Source organism: Anolis sagrei, chromosome 2, assembly GCF_037176765.1.
Source record: "Anolis sagrei isolate rAnoSag1 chromosome 2, rAnoSag1.mat, whole genome shotgun sequence".
Lineage (NCBI taxonomy): Eukaryota > Metazoa > Chordata > Lepidosauria > Squamata > Dactyloidae > Anolis > Anolis sagrei.
This window is the reverse complement of record NC_090022.1, coordinates 94,003,118-94,020,187: the sequence shown is the minus strand read 5'-3', so window position 1 is coordinate 94,020,187 and position 17,070 is coordinate 94,003,118. Positions and strand designations below refer to the sequence as shown.

Sequence of the window (17,070 nt, the reverse complement as noted above, 5' to 3'; positions counted from 1 at the left end):
GACACAATAATGGAATTTGTGCAAGATGGTTCTGTCCCCTTTTGGGGTGGGAAATGGGTATGTGCCTAGGGAAGAAAACAGAGGGGCAGTTAAGAGGGAAGGCCTGAGGAAAGGACAGAAGGAATATTTGCTGAGAAGAGGAGATGAACATGTGGGAATGGGAGTTACACCAGATTGAGGGAAATAAAACCAAGGTTTTCAAATGCATGCACCTTTCAATTCTCAGTGAGGCAATCAGATGATAGCAGGGAGTGGAAATTTTATTGGTACAGCAGCAGAGGCTGGATTCGAAGTGGATACAAATAGGGACAGTGCTGTGAAACTGCTAACTACTGTGGCTTCTCCTGGCTGCAAGCTGCACCCCAATCTTTCTTGGTTGCCATGCCTACCGTAATTGTGGGTAGTGATTCATCCAGAGTAACTGAGACCCCTTGGCTTTGTACTTCCTTGCACAAATGCTGTTTAGAAATTCATTCCAACAATGTAGAAAGATTTTGAATGAAAGTCATGATCAATAGTGTCAAGCAATCATTAAAATCTCAGAAATTGAAACTGCCAGGATTAAATGCGCAGTGATGTATGTCAGCTCATGAAAAATAGTAGAGCCAGTTTTCTAGGACTACTTGAAGAGATGATACATTTTCATATGTGTATATATTTTGCAGGAAAACAATTACACAAAATTGTATCTACAAAGGAATTAAGAGCCAAATCACAATCTTCTGGATCTTTGTTGTTGCTACCGCAGAAGCACAAAACACAGGTAATGACTTTCATGCCCGCAAGTTACTTTGTATAAATTTGGCGGTGCAGGACTAGCCCAAGGAGTTTTGCTGCCTGGCTAGGAAGGATACTTCATCTTTGTATGGCAGTCACCTGGACTCTAGCAATTGCTCCATCATTCACCCAAAGGCTTTATTCTAACTTTGGGAAGACATGGCACACAGCCATATCTTCCCTCCCTTTGATGCTAGTCCCCTCCCAGTCCAGGCCTTACATACTGTGGCAATAATCTTATTCTGCATAATGATCGGGCCAGCCCAGATTAAACCACAGTTTTTGGGTTTTTGTGCTGCTTTCTATATTAATGGGAACCTTTTTGTCCCATATGAATGCTTGTCGGGGGGTGCACATCTTCTGCCATCACCATGCATCATGGCAGTGAGGTTTTTCAAGCAAGGTGTTACTTTTTTTTTTTACATTTGTAGGCAGTTAAGAAAACTACTCTTTCAGCCCAAATTTTGACAAGCACAGGCTGTGGTGACACATTCCCATTTATTGGTAAATCTAGGCAAGACATGAGAGAAGAATTTCCACTTGACAAAACATGGTGCTGCTATTATAGAATGGATGTAGGATCACCCATGGTTTCTCAGAATAGCAAGGTAGTATTAATGTCTGCTAGCTTAATTTAACAAGAGATTGTGCTTGATCACTTGTCCTAATTATCTTGAGCAGGTTTTCTGCACACCTCACTTTAGCTAACAGCAGTTAATTGTATGTGGTGAAAAAATAGTTCCAGTGGGAAACTGGCAGATTAAGGGTTTATAGGTGTGACTTATTCCTTTTCCTGGTTCAGGGGCAGCTCATGGACCATGTGGAGGCATCTCCCCTCACCCATTTTAGCATGAGGCATCCCCCCCCCCCCGTATCCAATTCACAAGCACCATGCACCCTGCTTGCTGATTGTGCCTCCACAATTCTGCACTTTGTTGCTACCACTCTTCTTCCCTCTACATAGATTTATTTCCTGTTTCAGAGATGATAGGGGAGATAGTATGGAAAAACACTGGATGATGAGGAAAGGTGTCAAGTTATGCCAGTATTCATAGCTAGTGCTAATTTATCATTCTCCAATTGCAGACAAATGATGATCGTCAGTCCAAAAAAATGAAGAACAGGGAAAAAGAGAAATCCAAAAGTCCAATGGAAAGCCCATCTTCTTCTTCATTCTTTCCTTGTTTGCAGAAAACCAAAACCAAAACAGACATAGCTTGTAGGAATATAATTGAACAGGTAGCCTCAAAACAGCCAGATGCTAGCATGGTAAGTGCTTTTTTTATGGTATTAAACCACTAGGTATATAGCAACAGGGAAAGCTATGCTGAAAGAGTAGTTGGGAGAAGAATGAAATATAAACTGTATCGAACAGTTCTGTGAGAATATGAAGGTAACAATTGTCAAAAGTGGATAAAGCATTTAATGCACTGGTACTGTGAACTGTATTTTCATTTTTGGGTGCTGCTTATTTAGAATGGAAATCTCATGCAAGTATATTTTTATACAATCAGTCAAGGCTGAGCCAGTTTTCTTCTTAATGTCAGATTGAAAGAGTATGAGCCCTAATAGCAGTTAGATTAATGGATCTATTCTCCACCAAACAAATGATTGTGCAGGCGGAAAATTGATGTGCACTAAGTACAAAGAATTTGGATCAGGGTCAGAACCACCTGTATATTTGCAGTTGTTGAAAGTTGTTGAAACACTTTCAGCAAGAATTCTGTCTTGCTGAAAGTGTTTCCAGGTATCACACCCCTCTTCCTGATAGGACATTTAGAACATGTTTTTAAACAGCATATTCTAATTTTTCAACACCATTGATCAAAGTCCTGTTTTTACTGTGCATGTTTTAAAATGAGTTCTTACAGCTTACCATTATCTTCTGCTTTACTGATTTTTTGCTGGGCTTCACCCACAGTTTCTATTTTAACAATTGTGATCAAGATATTTCTTAACTAAGTAGAATGATACGTGTGTTCTAACTTAAAATGGCCCTGTACTTTTTCTTCATGGCATTAAGCATACTATACAATTTCTTTTAAAAAGCTGTAGTGTATTAGTTACAGCAGAAAGCTGATATTCATAAATAAAATTTCCATTTTAAAACTAAGACAAGATACTCAGGTTTCAGCGGTAGCTCAGAGTGTGCTTGCACAGTACAGCTAGTGTGCCAGCTGTGCCCATTCCTGGAGGTGTCAGATTTGGCCATGGTGACACATGACTTGATTACATCCTATTTGGATTACTCTACTGCATTCCACATAGGATTGCCTATGGAAACTGGAAACTTCAGCAGGTCCAAAATGCTGGGGTCATACTGCTAAATGGAGTTGGTTATATAGGGAACTCCCTTGCTGAAATATCTTCACTGGCTACTGGTCTGCTTTTACAATGGTGGTCAAGGCCAATAAAGTCCTTATATGGCTTACATCTGGACTATCTGAAAAACCAATAACCATATCACACTATGGTATTATATTCTACTTCAACTGCTATGTCACTATCTTATTGAATCCCAAGGTTTGTAGTTTTGTGAAGTGTACGAGCTCTCTGGCTGGGAATTCTAAAAGCCACTGCCTAAACTGCAAATCTCAGGATACTATAGGATGTTGCCAGGGCAGATAAAGTGGACATGTTAACTAATGAACTAAATACTAAGAGACCACAAAAGGCCCTTGGGCAGACTTCGTACTTGATAGGACAAACCAATGGTTAACCTATTTGACCAGAAATGGGAAAAAAGCACAGGATCATATATTTTGGCTAATGGTAGATTTGCATGAAGCCTAAAGGAGTGGATCAATGATGGATAGGCTAGGATAGTATTATAGGAACATTACTAAATCTTAATATCTATAGGAGAGGGAATTTTCTTCCAGTATGGTTGGTGAGGACATTGGAGAGAGAGGGGCCTCTTAACATCTGCTCCCAGACAGGGGAGGCTCAGGTTTTTCCAGTTTTTGATCTCTGTCCTTGGTGGTAAGAACTTTTTTGGTATTCCACTGAATGTGGTAGAAGGGTCTTCTAATGGGGTGTGTTGTATCTTTTGTGACATATATTGTTTTAACTGTATTTTGTTTCAAAATAAAACCTACACATTTTGAGTCCGGTTTTCAAAGAAAGGTGTGATATAAATAAAATCAAAGATTAAATATATCTGTCCAGATAGCTTTCAGTTTCTTGATGTGAGCACAATAGGCAAAAGATGGAATAATTGTAGTAGCTGCCAGTGTGTTCATATATCCCAAGGATGTTCACTGTAGAAGATTTAATGACATCTGAAATTATTGTTCATTACAAAAACCAGCACACTGATATTTGTAAAACCCAGAATCCTTTCACACCTTTGTGTGGCTTAGAAATAAATCACAAGATGGGTTTAAGCAGACTGCAGTTTAAGCTGCTGCTATCTTGTTAATAAACCATATTCTACACAAGTCATATTTTGTTACTTTTATAGGAACTCAATGTTAAAAGCAATGTCAGACTGTGCTGAGAGAATGGATTTCATAAATTTAAGGTTAACATCTTTCACCATTATTTATTTATTTACCTTATTTATACCCCGCCCTTCTCATCCCGAAGGGGACTCAGAGCGACCATTACAATAGTTTTGTGAACTATGATTGATGAGAGCTGGAGCCCAGCAACCTGTAGACTATAACTATAAGAGTGTTCTCTTCCCATGGATTATTTTACATCCAGATTTATCTATATCCTTTGTACTTGATTAGTTTTTCACACATAATTTTAATTTGTTAAATAGTGTTCTGCTTTTACAAAACAAATTTAAAGTATGTGAGGATCTGTGCTTGAAATAATCAGTTACCTTTGTCTATCCTAAAATTATATACCAATGTATAAATAGTCATGACTTGCAGGTAGATTGATATGTGTACTGTTTTCCAATTAAGAGCCTCTAGTAATGTGCTTGTCATAAGATCATATGTCTGTATATAGGAGACAAATTCTGTATCAGTGAACCTAGGAAGGAATAAAGCAATCCTAACAAGTACTGCATTTCAACAGCCAGAAGATGTAGAGGTTAGTGAAATATTTTTTAACAAATATGTTGTCATTACATTTTGGACTTTGGTTACTGTAGAGAAATGTTTATTATAGAGTGTTTAATGTACTGTGTTTAAACTGTATTTAGGGTTTACATTAGTTGCTATGGCCTAACTGTAAGAGATAGGTTGCCATGGTAACAAGGCCTCAGAGGAGGTGGGCGGAGTTTAAGGAATAAAAGGTTTGAAAGCGACAGTTAATATTCAGTCCGGTGGATGAGACCCGAGGAAGAGGATCAGAGTCAGTTAGGGCTCTGGGTTGTGAAGCTGTGAGAATTCAGTTAGTTCTTAGGATTTGTGAATATTTCTTCAGCAAGAGAGCTGAAGGTGTTACCTTGTTAGATTGCCTAGGTTAAAAGAATCTAACAGAAAGGGTTTTAAGGATCGCCAGTAAGGAAAGACTGGTGATCAGTGGTTTGATCCGAGTATAGGACAAACAATGTGGATATTCACAATAGGGAACTCTGAAGTAATAAAAGCACTTCACTAAAGAAGGAGTTTATAGAATTGTAACATCAGAAGCTTGAATGTATCTCAAACTAGCCGTTTTGTAACATCAAGCCTTGTGCCAAGTTCAAATTCTCAAAACTGCAACAATTACGTTCTGTTAACAATAAAACTTGTTCTCTTTGTATTTCAAACCTGCCTCCTCCATTGCTTTTATGCTTGGTGCATTCCACACTACCAACGTCACCTCACAACACAACTAAGGATAAACAGAGACGTAAACCAGCGTCTCTAAACATATTGGTGGCAGCTTAATTGATATCTAAAAGAAGGTTCCTTACAATATTGTTGGCATCAAGGAAAATTAGTACTTCCTCACATTCAGCGGAAATAGTACTTCTTTACATAATTTGGTGCCAGCAGCTGGGAGGCTTCGTTACATTTTTGGTGGCAGACGACGGGATTCGAGTAATAACTGATCGAGTGCCTTAAGTTTAATTTTATAATAAGTTGTGAGGTAAAAGTTGCTGAAAAATGGCTACCAGGCGGCAGAGAAAGCTAGCTGAGGAAAGAGAGGGAGACCAAGAAGAAAGCTCGAGCTCTGAGACAGAGACAGAGCCAGTGCCTATGTCAGAAATGGCTTTTAAGTACAAGTTAGAGATGAAACGATTGGAGATGGAGAGAGAGGCGAAACAAAGAGAGTTTGAAGAAAGACAAAGAGAGAGAGAAGTGGAACGCGAGTTAGAATTGAAGAGAATGGAGTTTGAGCTAGAAAAACAAAGATTGGCTTTGGCACAAACATCCAGTGTTGTCCAGGAAGGGAGATCTGGAGTGGATACCCCAGATTTGACAAAGAAATTCCCAAAATTTACAAAAGGAGATGACCCAGAGAAATTCCTTATATCTTTTGAGAGATGTTGTCGGGATTTTGGGTTGGCTAAAGACAAATGGATGATATACCTAAGGCCTCAAATAAGTGAGAAGCTTTTACAGATATATGGACAGATGCCTGAGGAGTCTTGTAGAGACTGTGATCTGTTTAAGAAACAGATTCAACAGGAATATAGATTGACTCCTGAATATTATAGATTTAAGTTCAGGACGTTGAAGAAAGATAAAACACAAAGTTTTGCTCAGGTGGCCTCTAGATTGTCTCAACTGTTCGATAGTTGGATAAAGACGTCTGAGGTAGAAGATTATCAACAGCTGAGGGAACTTTTGAAGCTGGAACAATTTTTCCAATTAGTTCCTTATGAAATTCGTTGGGTGATTCAAGATCGCAAGCCATCCACGATTGTAGAGGCAGCGGGTATGGCAGATCAAATAACAACCTTGAAAGAAGGATTTAAAAGGGAAGATCTGCCAGGGGACAAAAGAACAAACAGGCAGCCATTTTATCCACAACAAAAGCGCCCACAGCATGAAAAGGGCTCTGACATAGAAAACACCATCTATAGGAGGCAGAGTGTAATAAGGCCAACTGCTCCTGAGGTAAAACGACGGTGCTATCAATGTGGAAAATTGGATCATATAAAATATCAATGTCCCCTGTTAAGGAATGAGAAAACAACCCTCTTTATAAATAAAATGAAAGAAACACCAAAGGCAGAACCGGATACTGTTGCAAAGGAGAGTTCAAGCTCAGAGCCTCAAGAGAAACAATGTTTGTTCATCCTGTCAGGCAGCCCATCTAAGGATTACTTAGAAACCATTTATATTGATAACAAAGACAGGAAAGGACTTAGAGATACAGGTTCCGAAATATGCATAGTGCACCCCGAAATAATACCTCAGAGATTTCAGCAGCCAACCTCTGAAGTAAGATTAAAAGGCTTAGGTCCTGCGATTCCGACAGCAGTCGTGACTTTGCCAATAGAATATGAAGGATGGAAGGGTATGTGGGATTTTGCAGTCAGTCCTGACATACCATACCAATGTTTAATTGGAAATGATTTGGCTGAGAAGATTAAATACTGTAAGATGGCGTGTGGGGAGAAAAAATGTAACAACAAAAGCCCTGAACAGAAAGCCCTGTGTTTTGCCATCCAACAAGATGGGGATGAGAGCCCAGAAGCCAGTGCTACAGTTGCTGAGCTTGTTAAGAAGACGGGAGGAGTTGAGGAGATTCGGCAGGAACAGAGAGCCGACGAATCTCTGAAACCTCTATTTGCTTTAGCTCAAAACCCCACAATATTGGCAGAAGAACAGCCCTCCGAGTTTATACTGAGGAATGGTGTCTTATATAGAGAGTCCAAAAGTGTAAACTCGACAGAAAAATCAGTGACATATAGTCAAATCGTAGTGCCTCAAGGTTTTAGAGAACAGCTGATGAGGGTGGCACACGAAAACCCTCAAGGTGGACATTTGGGCATAAGAAAAACCACGAAGAGGATCACTAAAAACTTTTATTGGCCTGGCATGTTCCAGAGGATCAAAGAGTTTTGCCAATCCTGTGACATCTGCCAGAGATTGAGCACTGGAAGGGATAAAGTTAAAGCTCCATTGATCCCTATGCCAATAATTGGAGAACCATTTTACAGAGTAGGCATTGACATTGTAGGTCCTCTCTGTAAACCAAGCAGACGTGGTTACCGTTACATTTTAACCATGATTGACTACGCCACAAGATATCCAGAGGCTGTAGCTCTGACTAACATCGAAACAACTACCATTGCAAATGCCCTGCTGTCCATTTGGGGAAGAACTGGATATCCCAGAGAACTGGTCTCGGATTTGGGAACACAGTTTACTTCCAAGCTTATGTCGAAGTTGCTGGAGTTATGTGGAATTAGACACCTGACTTCCACAGCATATCATCTGCAGACAAATGGACTGGTTGAGAATATGAACAAGACTTTAGTCAAAATGATAAAGTCTTACAGTCAGGAAAGGCCATATGACTGGGACGTCAAATTGCAACAACTGCTGTTCGCCTACAGGACCGTCCCTCATGACAGCACCGGCTACAGTCCATTTGAATTGCTGTATGGAAGGAAAGCTCGTGGTCCGTTAGATCTGTTAAGAGAATATTGGGAAGAAAGTCCGGCGACGGATCCTGTTCCAGTGACGGAGTATTTAAGAGATCTTCAAGCAACAATGCAGCTGGCTAGAGACATTGCTCAAGAACATTTGCTTGCGGCTCAGCAGAAACAGAAAGACTATTATGACTCTACTGCTAAACCAAAGGTCTTCAACATCGGAGATGAAGTTTTATTTTTATCTCCCAACAAGGCCAACAAGCTTCAATTGGATTGGTCTGGACCATGGAAGATCATCAGAAGACACAATCACATAAACTATGATATTTTTGATGAACAATCCAATGTAGAAAGAAGAGTCCATGTAAACATGTTGAAGCCTTATGTTGTAAGATCTGCAAATGTATGTTTTGTTGTTTCAGAAGAGGAATCCGGTCCCTTTTTCTTTTGGGAGGGTGATCGTGAACAGTACAGGAATTTAGATCGGGTAGATATGAATATAGAATTGTCCCAACCACAGAGAAGAAAGGTTGTGGAAGTTTTAAGTAAAAATTGGCATTCTGATAAATGTAATATGTCAACAAATGAAAATGGCTAGATAATGTGAAAGGTACCAATAACAAATTGTTAAGATGGAGTTTGGGTTTACAAGATTTCATATTTGACATAAAACATGTTTCAGGTAAACGAAATGTAGTTGCGGACGCCTTATCTAGGATTCCATAGGTTAAAGGTTTGTATATATGTATAATTGAAATGTACTTAACTATGATGTGTTTCCCTTTCAGAATTGATGTATATATATTGATTGTTAAATAATATGTGTGATTATTTTTGCTATTCTAGGATTAAGAAATGTGCAAAAATATTTTTCTGGGGGGGGAAGGTGTAGAGAAATGTTTATTATAGAGTGTTTAATGTACTGTGTTTAAACTGTATTTAGGGTTTACATTAGTTGCTATGGCCTAACTGTAAGAGATAGGTTGCCATGGTAACAAGGCCTCAGAGGAGGTGGGCGGAGTTTAAGGAATAAAAGGTTTGAAAGCGACAGTTAATATTCAGTCCGGTGGATGAGACCCGGGGAAGAGGATCAGAGTCAGTTAGGGCTCTGGGTTGTGAAGCTGTGAGAATTCAGTTAGTTCTTAGGATTTGTGAATATTTCTTCAGCAAGAGAGCTGAAGGTGTTACCTTGTTAGATTGCCTAGGTTAAAAGAATCTAACAGAAAGGGTTTTAAGGATCGCCAGTAAGGAAAGACTGGTGATCAGTGGTTTGATCCGAATATAGGACAAACAATGTGGATATTCACAATAGGGAACTCTGAAGTAATAAAAGCACTTCACTAAAGAAGGAGTTTATAGAATTGTAACATCAGAAGCTTGAATGTATCTCAAACTAGCCGTTTTGTAACATCAAGCCTTGTGCCAAGTTCAAATTCTCAAAACTGCAACAATTACGTTCTGTTAACAATAAAACTTGTTCTCTTTGTATTTCAAACCTGCCTCCTCCATTGCTTTTATGCTTGGTGCATTCCACACTACCAACGTCACCTCACAACACAACTAAGGATAAACAGAGACGTAAACCAGCGTCTCTAAACATATTGGTGGCAGCTTAATTGATATCTAAAAGAAGGTTCCTTACAATATTGTTGGCATCAAGGAAAATTAGTACTTCCTCACATTCAGCGGAAATAGTACTTCTTTACATAATTTGGTGCCAGCAGCTGGGAGGCTTCGTTACAGTTACTATTTATTTTGTCCTTGATGTAAATAATATAATGGAATGTGTTTATAAGTTTTTCAAGCAAGTAGATCTTGGTATTCTGGTCTCAAATCAATTTTTAAAACAGTCAGCGACATTTCATCTATTCACATAAATATCTGGCTTATAAAGCATTTCTCTTGATGCACCGAATAGATGTATAAAAACGAAAGGCCACTTTTAACCAAAGCACTTTTCAGAAAAGGAACTTCTTGCACTCCGGAAGTAAAAGTACATGTTTGAGAATGAAAATTAAACATGTAGAAATAAATGTTGAAGCTTTTGAACTACAATTAACTTAGTGTTATGGAGATATCTAAAGGAGATGGCATCAGACTTACCACTTAGAATACTGTAACAGCAAGAGAACATAGTCATTCTTTGGCAAGATCCAGATAAGGATGCTTTCTAGAGAAGCTTGTTATATTCCCATTTTCTCAACTTAATATGAATAATAACTCTTTGCAATTTTTGTTTTGTTTTGCTTTGATACAGCTGGACTTGTCATCAGTTCGTAAAGGCTCACTCAGTGAAGATTTCTTACCAAACACGAATAGTCTATATGTCAATTCAGAAGAAATTGTTCCTGCAACATTGACTCCAGAAAACACTATTTATCAGGTTATATGTTATGTACTTATTTTCCCTTTTTCCTTTGCACTGCTAGCCTATAAAATTGTAACTCCCATTGCATTTTTTGAAGAAATAGTAGGCTGCCTTTGTCTGGACATGTTCCATATTATCAGTATTCTTCTGTGATGCCCAGAAGTATTCCAGGTGATGTCTGATAAAAACAGAATAGAGTGACACTACTGCTTCCCTTCATTTGGTCACTATGCCACTATTAATGTAGCCCACAATTACATTGGCTTTTTGGCTTCTGCATCATGTTTGGCTTGTGACCTAAGATCCCTAGATTCTTTGCACTGCTTTCAAGTCCAATGTTACCCATTCTATGTTTGTGCATTTCATTGTTCCTGCCTAGATGGAGTACCTTACATTTCTCCCTGTTGAAATAAATTTTGTTAGCGTTAGCCCAGTTCTCCAATTTGTCAAAGCCATTTTGAAATTTGATCCTATCCTCTGGCGTATTACTACTGTCCTTAATTTGGTATCAACTGCAAATATGATAAATATGCCCTCTATTCCATTGTTTGAGTCATTTGTAAAAAATGTTAAAAAAAAACATTGACTCGGGCATTTGAGGAAGCCATCTAGCCACTTCTCTCCAGGATGAAGCACAGCAATTGGTGAGCACTCCCTTGGTTTGGTATGCCAGCCAATTACCTATTTATTTGTGCACCACTCTGTAGTCAGAAAGGCTCCCAGAGCAGCTTACAAATTGTCGATTTGACATTTCCCTGCCCTCAGGCTTACAATATAAATAGGACAGGACACACAGGAAAAGAAAATGGCAGCAGTGAAAGGAATTAAGTTCAGAAAATGTTGTCTGGTCTTCTCATTCTCCCATGCCGCAGCAGTGGCAGTTGGGAATGGAGGGAGGGCCATTCATCAGCTGATCAACCAAGGCATGATGGAGTTATGTGTGATGTCTTGCTTTGTTTACTGAGTGAATGTGAGGTAAGTAGATATTGGAAGCAGAATGAATGAAATGATGAAGTGAATGCAGTTTGGTGGAGATTTGCAGGGGAATAGCTAGCGAGTGGCAGTTAGTCTAAGTTGAAGGGTTTGAGAGGAATTTAGCCTCAGGTTTGCAGATAGTGCAGTTGTCAAAGTGTACCTGAGAGGACTTCGCGTGAGACTAGGGTTTGAGAGAAAAGGGTATGTGTTGTGTGATTGGTAAGGATGTGATTTGGGCTGGATCTACACTGCCAAATAATGCTGTTTGAACTGCTTATATGGGTCTACATACTGACCATATAATGCAAGTCAAATGGCATTATTTGGCAGTATAGATCCAGCTTTATCTCAAAAGGGCAGAAGGTGGTGTTTCAAATGTTATATACAAATAATCTGTTTCTTTTGGCAAAGAAAACTCTCACATTTATTAGTTTTGTAATATTTCCGGCTAAAACAATGCTCTTAAATTGGCACAGGAAAAAAAGTTTTTGGACAGGGTAAAGGATATGGGAATCTGCAAGTGGACACAGAGACCTGTAAAAATAGGGACTGCATGAAATCTGTAGAACACCCCTTTCCTACACCTGATTTACACTGTAGGATAAGCTGGGTTTTTTTTACTAGCTTCACAATTCTATGAACAATACATTTTCTGCACCAGTCATAAATCTTATCCTTTTATCTGCTTGGGCAGGGTTGCACAGGTCTGTCTGCCTATATGACTGATTGTATATAGTATTTGTTTTTGGCATTTGTTTACTTATTCCACACCTCTTTTTTAAAAAAGTTACAAAACCGAAGCATTTCTATCTCAATGACAGAATGAATTCTACCATTGGGCACTATCTATAACACGCTATAACTTACAAGAATCGGGGGGAGGATGGCAGGATGGGAAAGAATGTAGGAAAAGGCCTGTTGGTGTCGATTGTGGTTTTTGAGAAGAATGTGACCAAATCTTTGCTGATGTTGATGGCAGTCCTGTTAAACCCCCAAAAGATGCTGATTTTCCTGAAGAACTTTCTATGAAGAAAACACACACGCGCGCGCGTTATTGGAAGTGATGTTTGTACTGACTGCAGTTAAGTGACTTCTAGCTCACTTACTCTAAACATTTGGCCTTTTACTGAATGGTAAAACCATAGTTCGTTGTTTTGCAAATGAGAGACAGTAGATCAGCAAGAGTTGACAGATGCAATCATATTACATAATAATAATGATGATGATGATGATGATGATGATGATGATGATGATGATGTACTAGTTTAGTAGGTGGTGCGGATGCCGGGTTACATCAAAACTGAACTCATTTATAAATTGTCATGCTTTCTTCCATTCCTTCAGTGTTTACGTAACCCACCAGAAATCTGCTCTATCATTAAAGCCTCACCAGGATTTAGACCACTCAAAATTCTCCAGCATCCATTGAATAGAAAAGAATTATTCTTTCCACCAGGATCAAGTGAAGGTAAAATAAATACATAGTATTTATTGATTGTGATAACTTCTTAAATAGCCAAGAGGCACTGGGTGGAGAAATACATGTAAGAAGATAAGCAAGGCCATTTTAATTCAATTATTGGTAAGAATCTAAAGTATATATTTCTGGAACTAGAAATAGTATTGGATCGTGACTTAGCTTCACATTCCTAATCAGCTCCTTGCTGGGTAGTTTGAGGTGAATCATTTTCTCTCAACACCATTCCTAGCTCTGAAAATGGAGAGTACTGTAAATTAGTCGAGAAGGTTCAATGCCTTTATTGCTTTATCTGATTTGTCGTCAATCCACTCTTTGGGAGTCACACAAATCTACCATTTTTCAAAATATATGATCCTGTGCTATTCTTTTCTATTTTTTGGCCAAATATTAAAATATTATTAGAATTTAAGCTATTCAGCCAGAAAAGGTTTAATTACTCCAAATATGCTGATAAAAAATACAGATGCTGATGTTGAAACAGAAAATACAGTTTTCCTAATGCTTTTTTTATATGACAACAGGATAGGAATAAAAACAAACAAAATGGAGAGATCTCTTTGTTATAAGGGATAAGTGAAAACGTGGGTGTGTTTAAAGTCCATATTGTCCAAACCCAAGATAAAACAACTGATATTGAAACCAAAGTTCATGAAGCAAAAATATTTTTAAGGTGTTGAGGTGGGCAATGATGTTGGAATCCCTAGTGTAGATATTGTCTTCGGATGGTATGTGAAGAAGAACATGGTGACAGTTTGGCTAGGTGGAATACCATCTGCATGATCTTGGGCCTGCCAGGAAAAAGAAAAAGAAAATAATCAAAGCAATAAAATTAGATTATCTGTTTGAGAATACAAAAGACCCCCTAGGAACCCCAAATCTGGTGCATAATTTTCTATCTTTTTCCAAAATATGTACATGATATGCTTCAGTTTTCACATTACACCCTACCTGATACATAAGATGCTGTATTTATTTCTGCTTTTATCAGAAGTGTGAATTAAAATACTGGCTCTTCTTTTATTATTACATTGCATTTCTAGCAAACCATTGCTCCCAGGTTCACTGGATAAGTGGCACTGATCTCCAAAAAGGAGAGTTGGGAATATTTTCCCAATACAAACTTATATGTTTTTCAGATATTATTACAAGCTCATAAAAACTGGGTTTGCAACGACAATATATGAATCGTTCTATCGCTCTGTCAAGACATAATGACAGATCTTTTTGAAAAGAGAGAAGAAAATGTGTTATCCTATGGAACTCTATACAGCTATATTATACAAACAGGAGCCACAAAAAGTTAAAAAATGTAATTGCAAATAATGGCATAGTCCTATCTGAATGATGTTCTAAGTGCACCTTTGCCATGTAGATTTCAATATTTATTTTGAGCTTGCTAAAGACTTTGTATATAACACCCATGACTTAGTATTATAAACTGTAGTAGATTATTTATTAATGTTACAAAAGTTTGTAAAATAATTGCCTGGGAATGCCACTGTCTTCTAGAAACTTTATTCTGGCATTTTTAGTACTGTTGTTCCTTCAGTGGTACAGTACGAAAAAGAGAGAGCAATGGGAAATGGAAATTGAGAAAATTGAAAGATAAGGTGAGGCTGTACTGAATATTTGCATTTTGTTAAATCTGAAATTTTTTGAAGAATATTGTGAAAAAAATTCAAGATTTTTTGCATTATGATTTGTACAGAAATATTAAACAATTATGAGTTATCAGGAGAGGTGTGTGTGTCTGATTGTTCATATTATTAATATCACTACCCTATATTGCTGCTAAAATCTACATGTTGACTTACATATCTTTATCCTGTTTTCAAATATGAACTGAATATACTTGTCTCTTAATAGTTCTCTGCAAAATGTATTGCTGTGACCCCAGAACCCTGATAAAATGTTCTAATTTAAGCCCATTAGGACAATTGCATCTTTATAAATCCTAGAACTTCACGTAACAAGGCTTGTGAAACTAAGTATAATGTGAGCATGGATAAGAAATATTAGGCATTAATGAGAAATGTATGTAGAAAAATTAGTTGAATTTTGTTAGTGTCATACTTTTAACAGAACTATATAAATGACCATATCCTGTTTCCAAGATCAAGTATTAATCTGAATTAAGACAGATTTGGGCCAGAATCTAATGAGGCTGTCTTGTTTGATGAAACCACAGGTATTTTGTTAGCAGAAGGAGAGGGAAGAAGGTCTGCCCTCTCTTAGTGCCTCACTGTGCACCCTCAAGACATACTTCTTGGTGCTAGGAAGTCCTCCGAGGCATCTTTTTTGCATGGTGCAGAGGCTTGTGGGCCGTAAAGCTGGAAAGAGAACAAAATGTCAGTGAAATAATGCCCGGGTGCTAACATGATGTCCCATTTAGACCTCCTTGGCTTAATTCCAGATGCTGAAAAAGTGGAGCCTGTGTTCTGTTCACTTAAAAAAAATCTGTCATTTTATGTTTTATCTCTTCTTAGTATACATCTTGATGTGTAACATTTGACATATTAACATATGGTACATAGCCTTTCCAATGAACACTGAGGCACCTTCTCTGGGGAGAGGCAGGGCATACATTTCATAAATAAATAAATACGGAGAGCTTACCCCCACCCTCTCTCAATTCCAGTTGACAATGCCAAAGGTTTCAGGTTGTGTGGCCATTAAATTGTGTGGAGTGTGTGTATGATCTTTTAAGTACAGGGTTTAACTCTTTGTTGCAAAATCATGAAAATTACCTGCTCATGTGAGAGATTACTGTAACTCAATGGTCTGACAGTTACAGACATTCCTGTTGTCCCCATTTTTCCATCTTTACAACCTGAAACAGCTCTATTAGTATGCCCTCAGTTTTTGATCATTTATTTTTTTGTGACCACCTCCTCCATTTCCCCTTCTAGAAATTTCTTGGTGAAAAATTTATCTCTTGATTGGACCTGTCATCTTTTAATCTCTTTTATATAATCCTTTTCTAATGTTATTATAGTGTCTTGGCCATACAGTATGTTCACTCGGCATTCTTATTCTTGGCTAGAAATTTCTTTCAACATTTCATGATTTGTGTTGAAGTCGTTTCTTAGTGTACTGTTTTGTTTTGCTCTGTTTCTGTGCACTGATTATGGTGCTCTATGTCCTCACTCACAAACTGGCAAACAGTTGCATTAAGGATTTTAATGTTATTTCTTCCAGCTTTTTCTTCTTGCATATTTTTAACTATTTGAAGAGTGTTATCAGTCATTCAATTATTTTTTTTCTTTTGGTTACATTTGTTTCCTTCAGTTCTTCTCAGATAGTGTTCCTGGTTCTAGGATTCTTCTGTTTCTGGGTCAATTAAGCTTAGTAGTGCAAATCTCTTATTTATATGATCTTTATACTCTCTAATTTTTGATATTATCATATATATTTTTTGCAAAAAAAATGGATTTGGATGGTCCATATGGTCTTTTTCAACTCTATGATTCTACGGTTCTGCTTGTAGTTTATTGGATTTTTGTACTGGTGATTTAATGGCCACCATGTCTGTTCAGTTGCCTGAATAATGTGTTTCCAAATAATGTGTGGCCTGACAAAATTGGACAAGTATGTCTCTTTCATTTTTTCATCCCAGGTCAAATTCACTCACAATACTTTGTTCTGCTTTATTTCCTACTATTGCATTCCAATCACGTATAATAATAAATAATAAATAATAAATAATAAATAATAAATAATAAATAATAAATAATAAATAATAAATAATAAATAATAAATAATAAATGAGCATGTCCTGTTTTGGGTTGTGATTAATTTGGGTTTGGTTTTGGAAATAACATAGAATCTTTTGATTTCTTCCTCTTCTGCTCTATAGTTGAAGCATAAACTGAAGTTTTCCCATGAGTTTTATTGCTATTATTCAGCCAGACTTGCCAGTTTTGCTACATCCTGCCTCATGATTAATGCCACTGTGTCTTCTCAGAATGCTCTTTT

The 17,070-nt window shown here is 37.7% G+C and overlaps 1 protein-coding gene across 1 annotated transcript in view; it reads left to right on the top strand.

The window, feature by feature from the left end:
- MEIKIN (meiotic kinetochore factor) overlaps positions 1–14,251 on the top strand; it is a 28,642-nt gene extending 14,391 nt beyond the window's left edge. The window contains exons 9-13 of the mRNA XM_067465547.1: positions 666–763; positions 4,741–4,824; positions 10,530–10,655; positions 12,960–13,083; positions 14,136–14,251. Of these exons, the coding sequence (XP_067321648.1) occupies positions 666–763; positions 4,741–4,824; positions 10,530–10,655; positions 12,960–13,083; positions 14,136–14,251 (548 nt within the window). The remainder of the gene's footprint in view (positions 1–665; positions 764–4,740; positions 4,825–10,529; positions 10,656–12,959; positions 13,084–14,135) is intronic.
- The last annotated feature ends 2,819 nt before the right edge of the window (positions 14,252–17,070 follow it).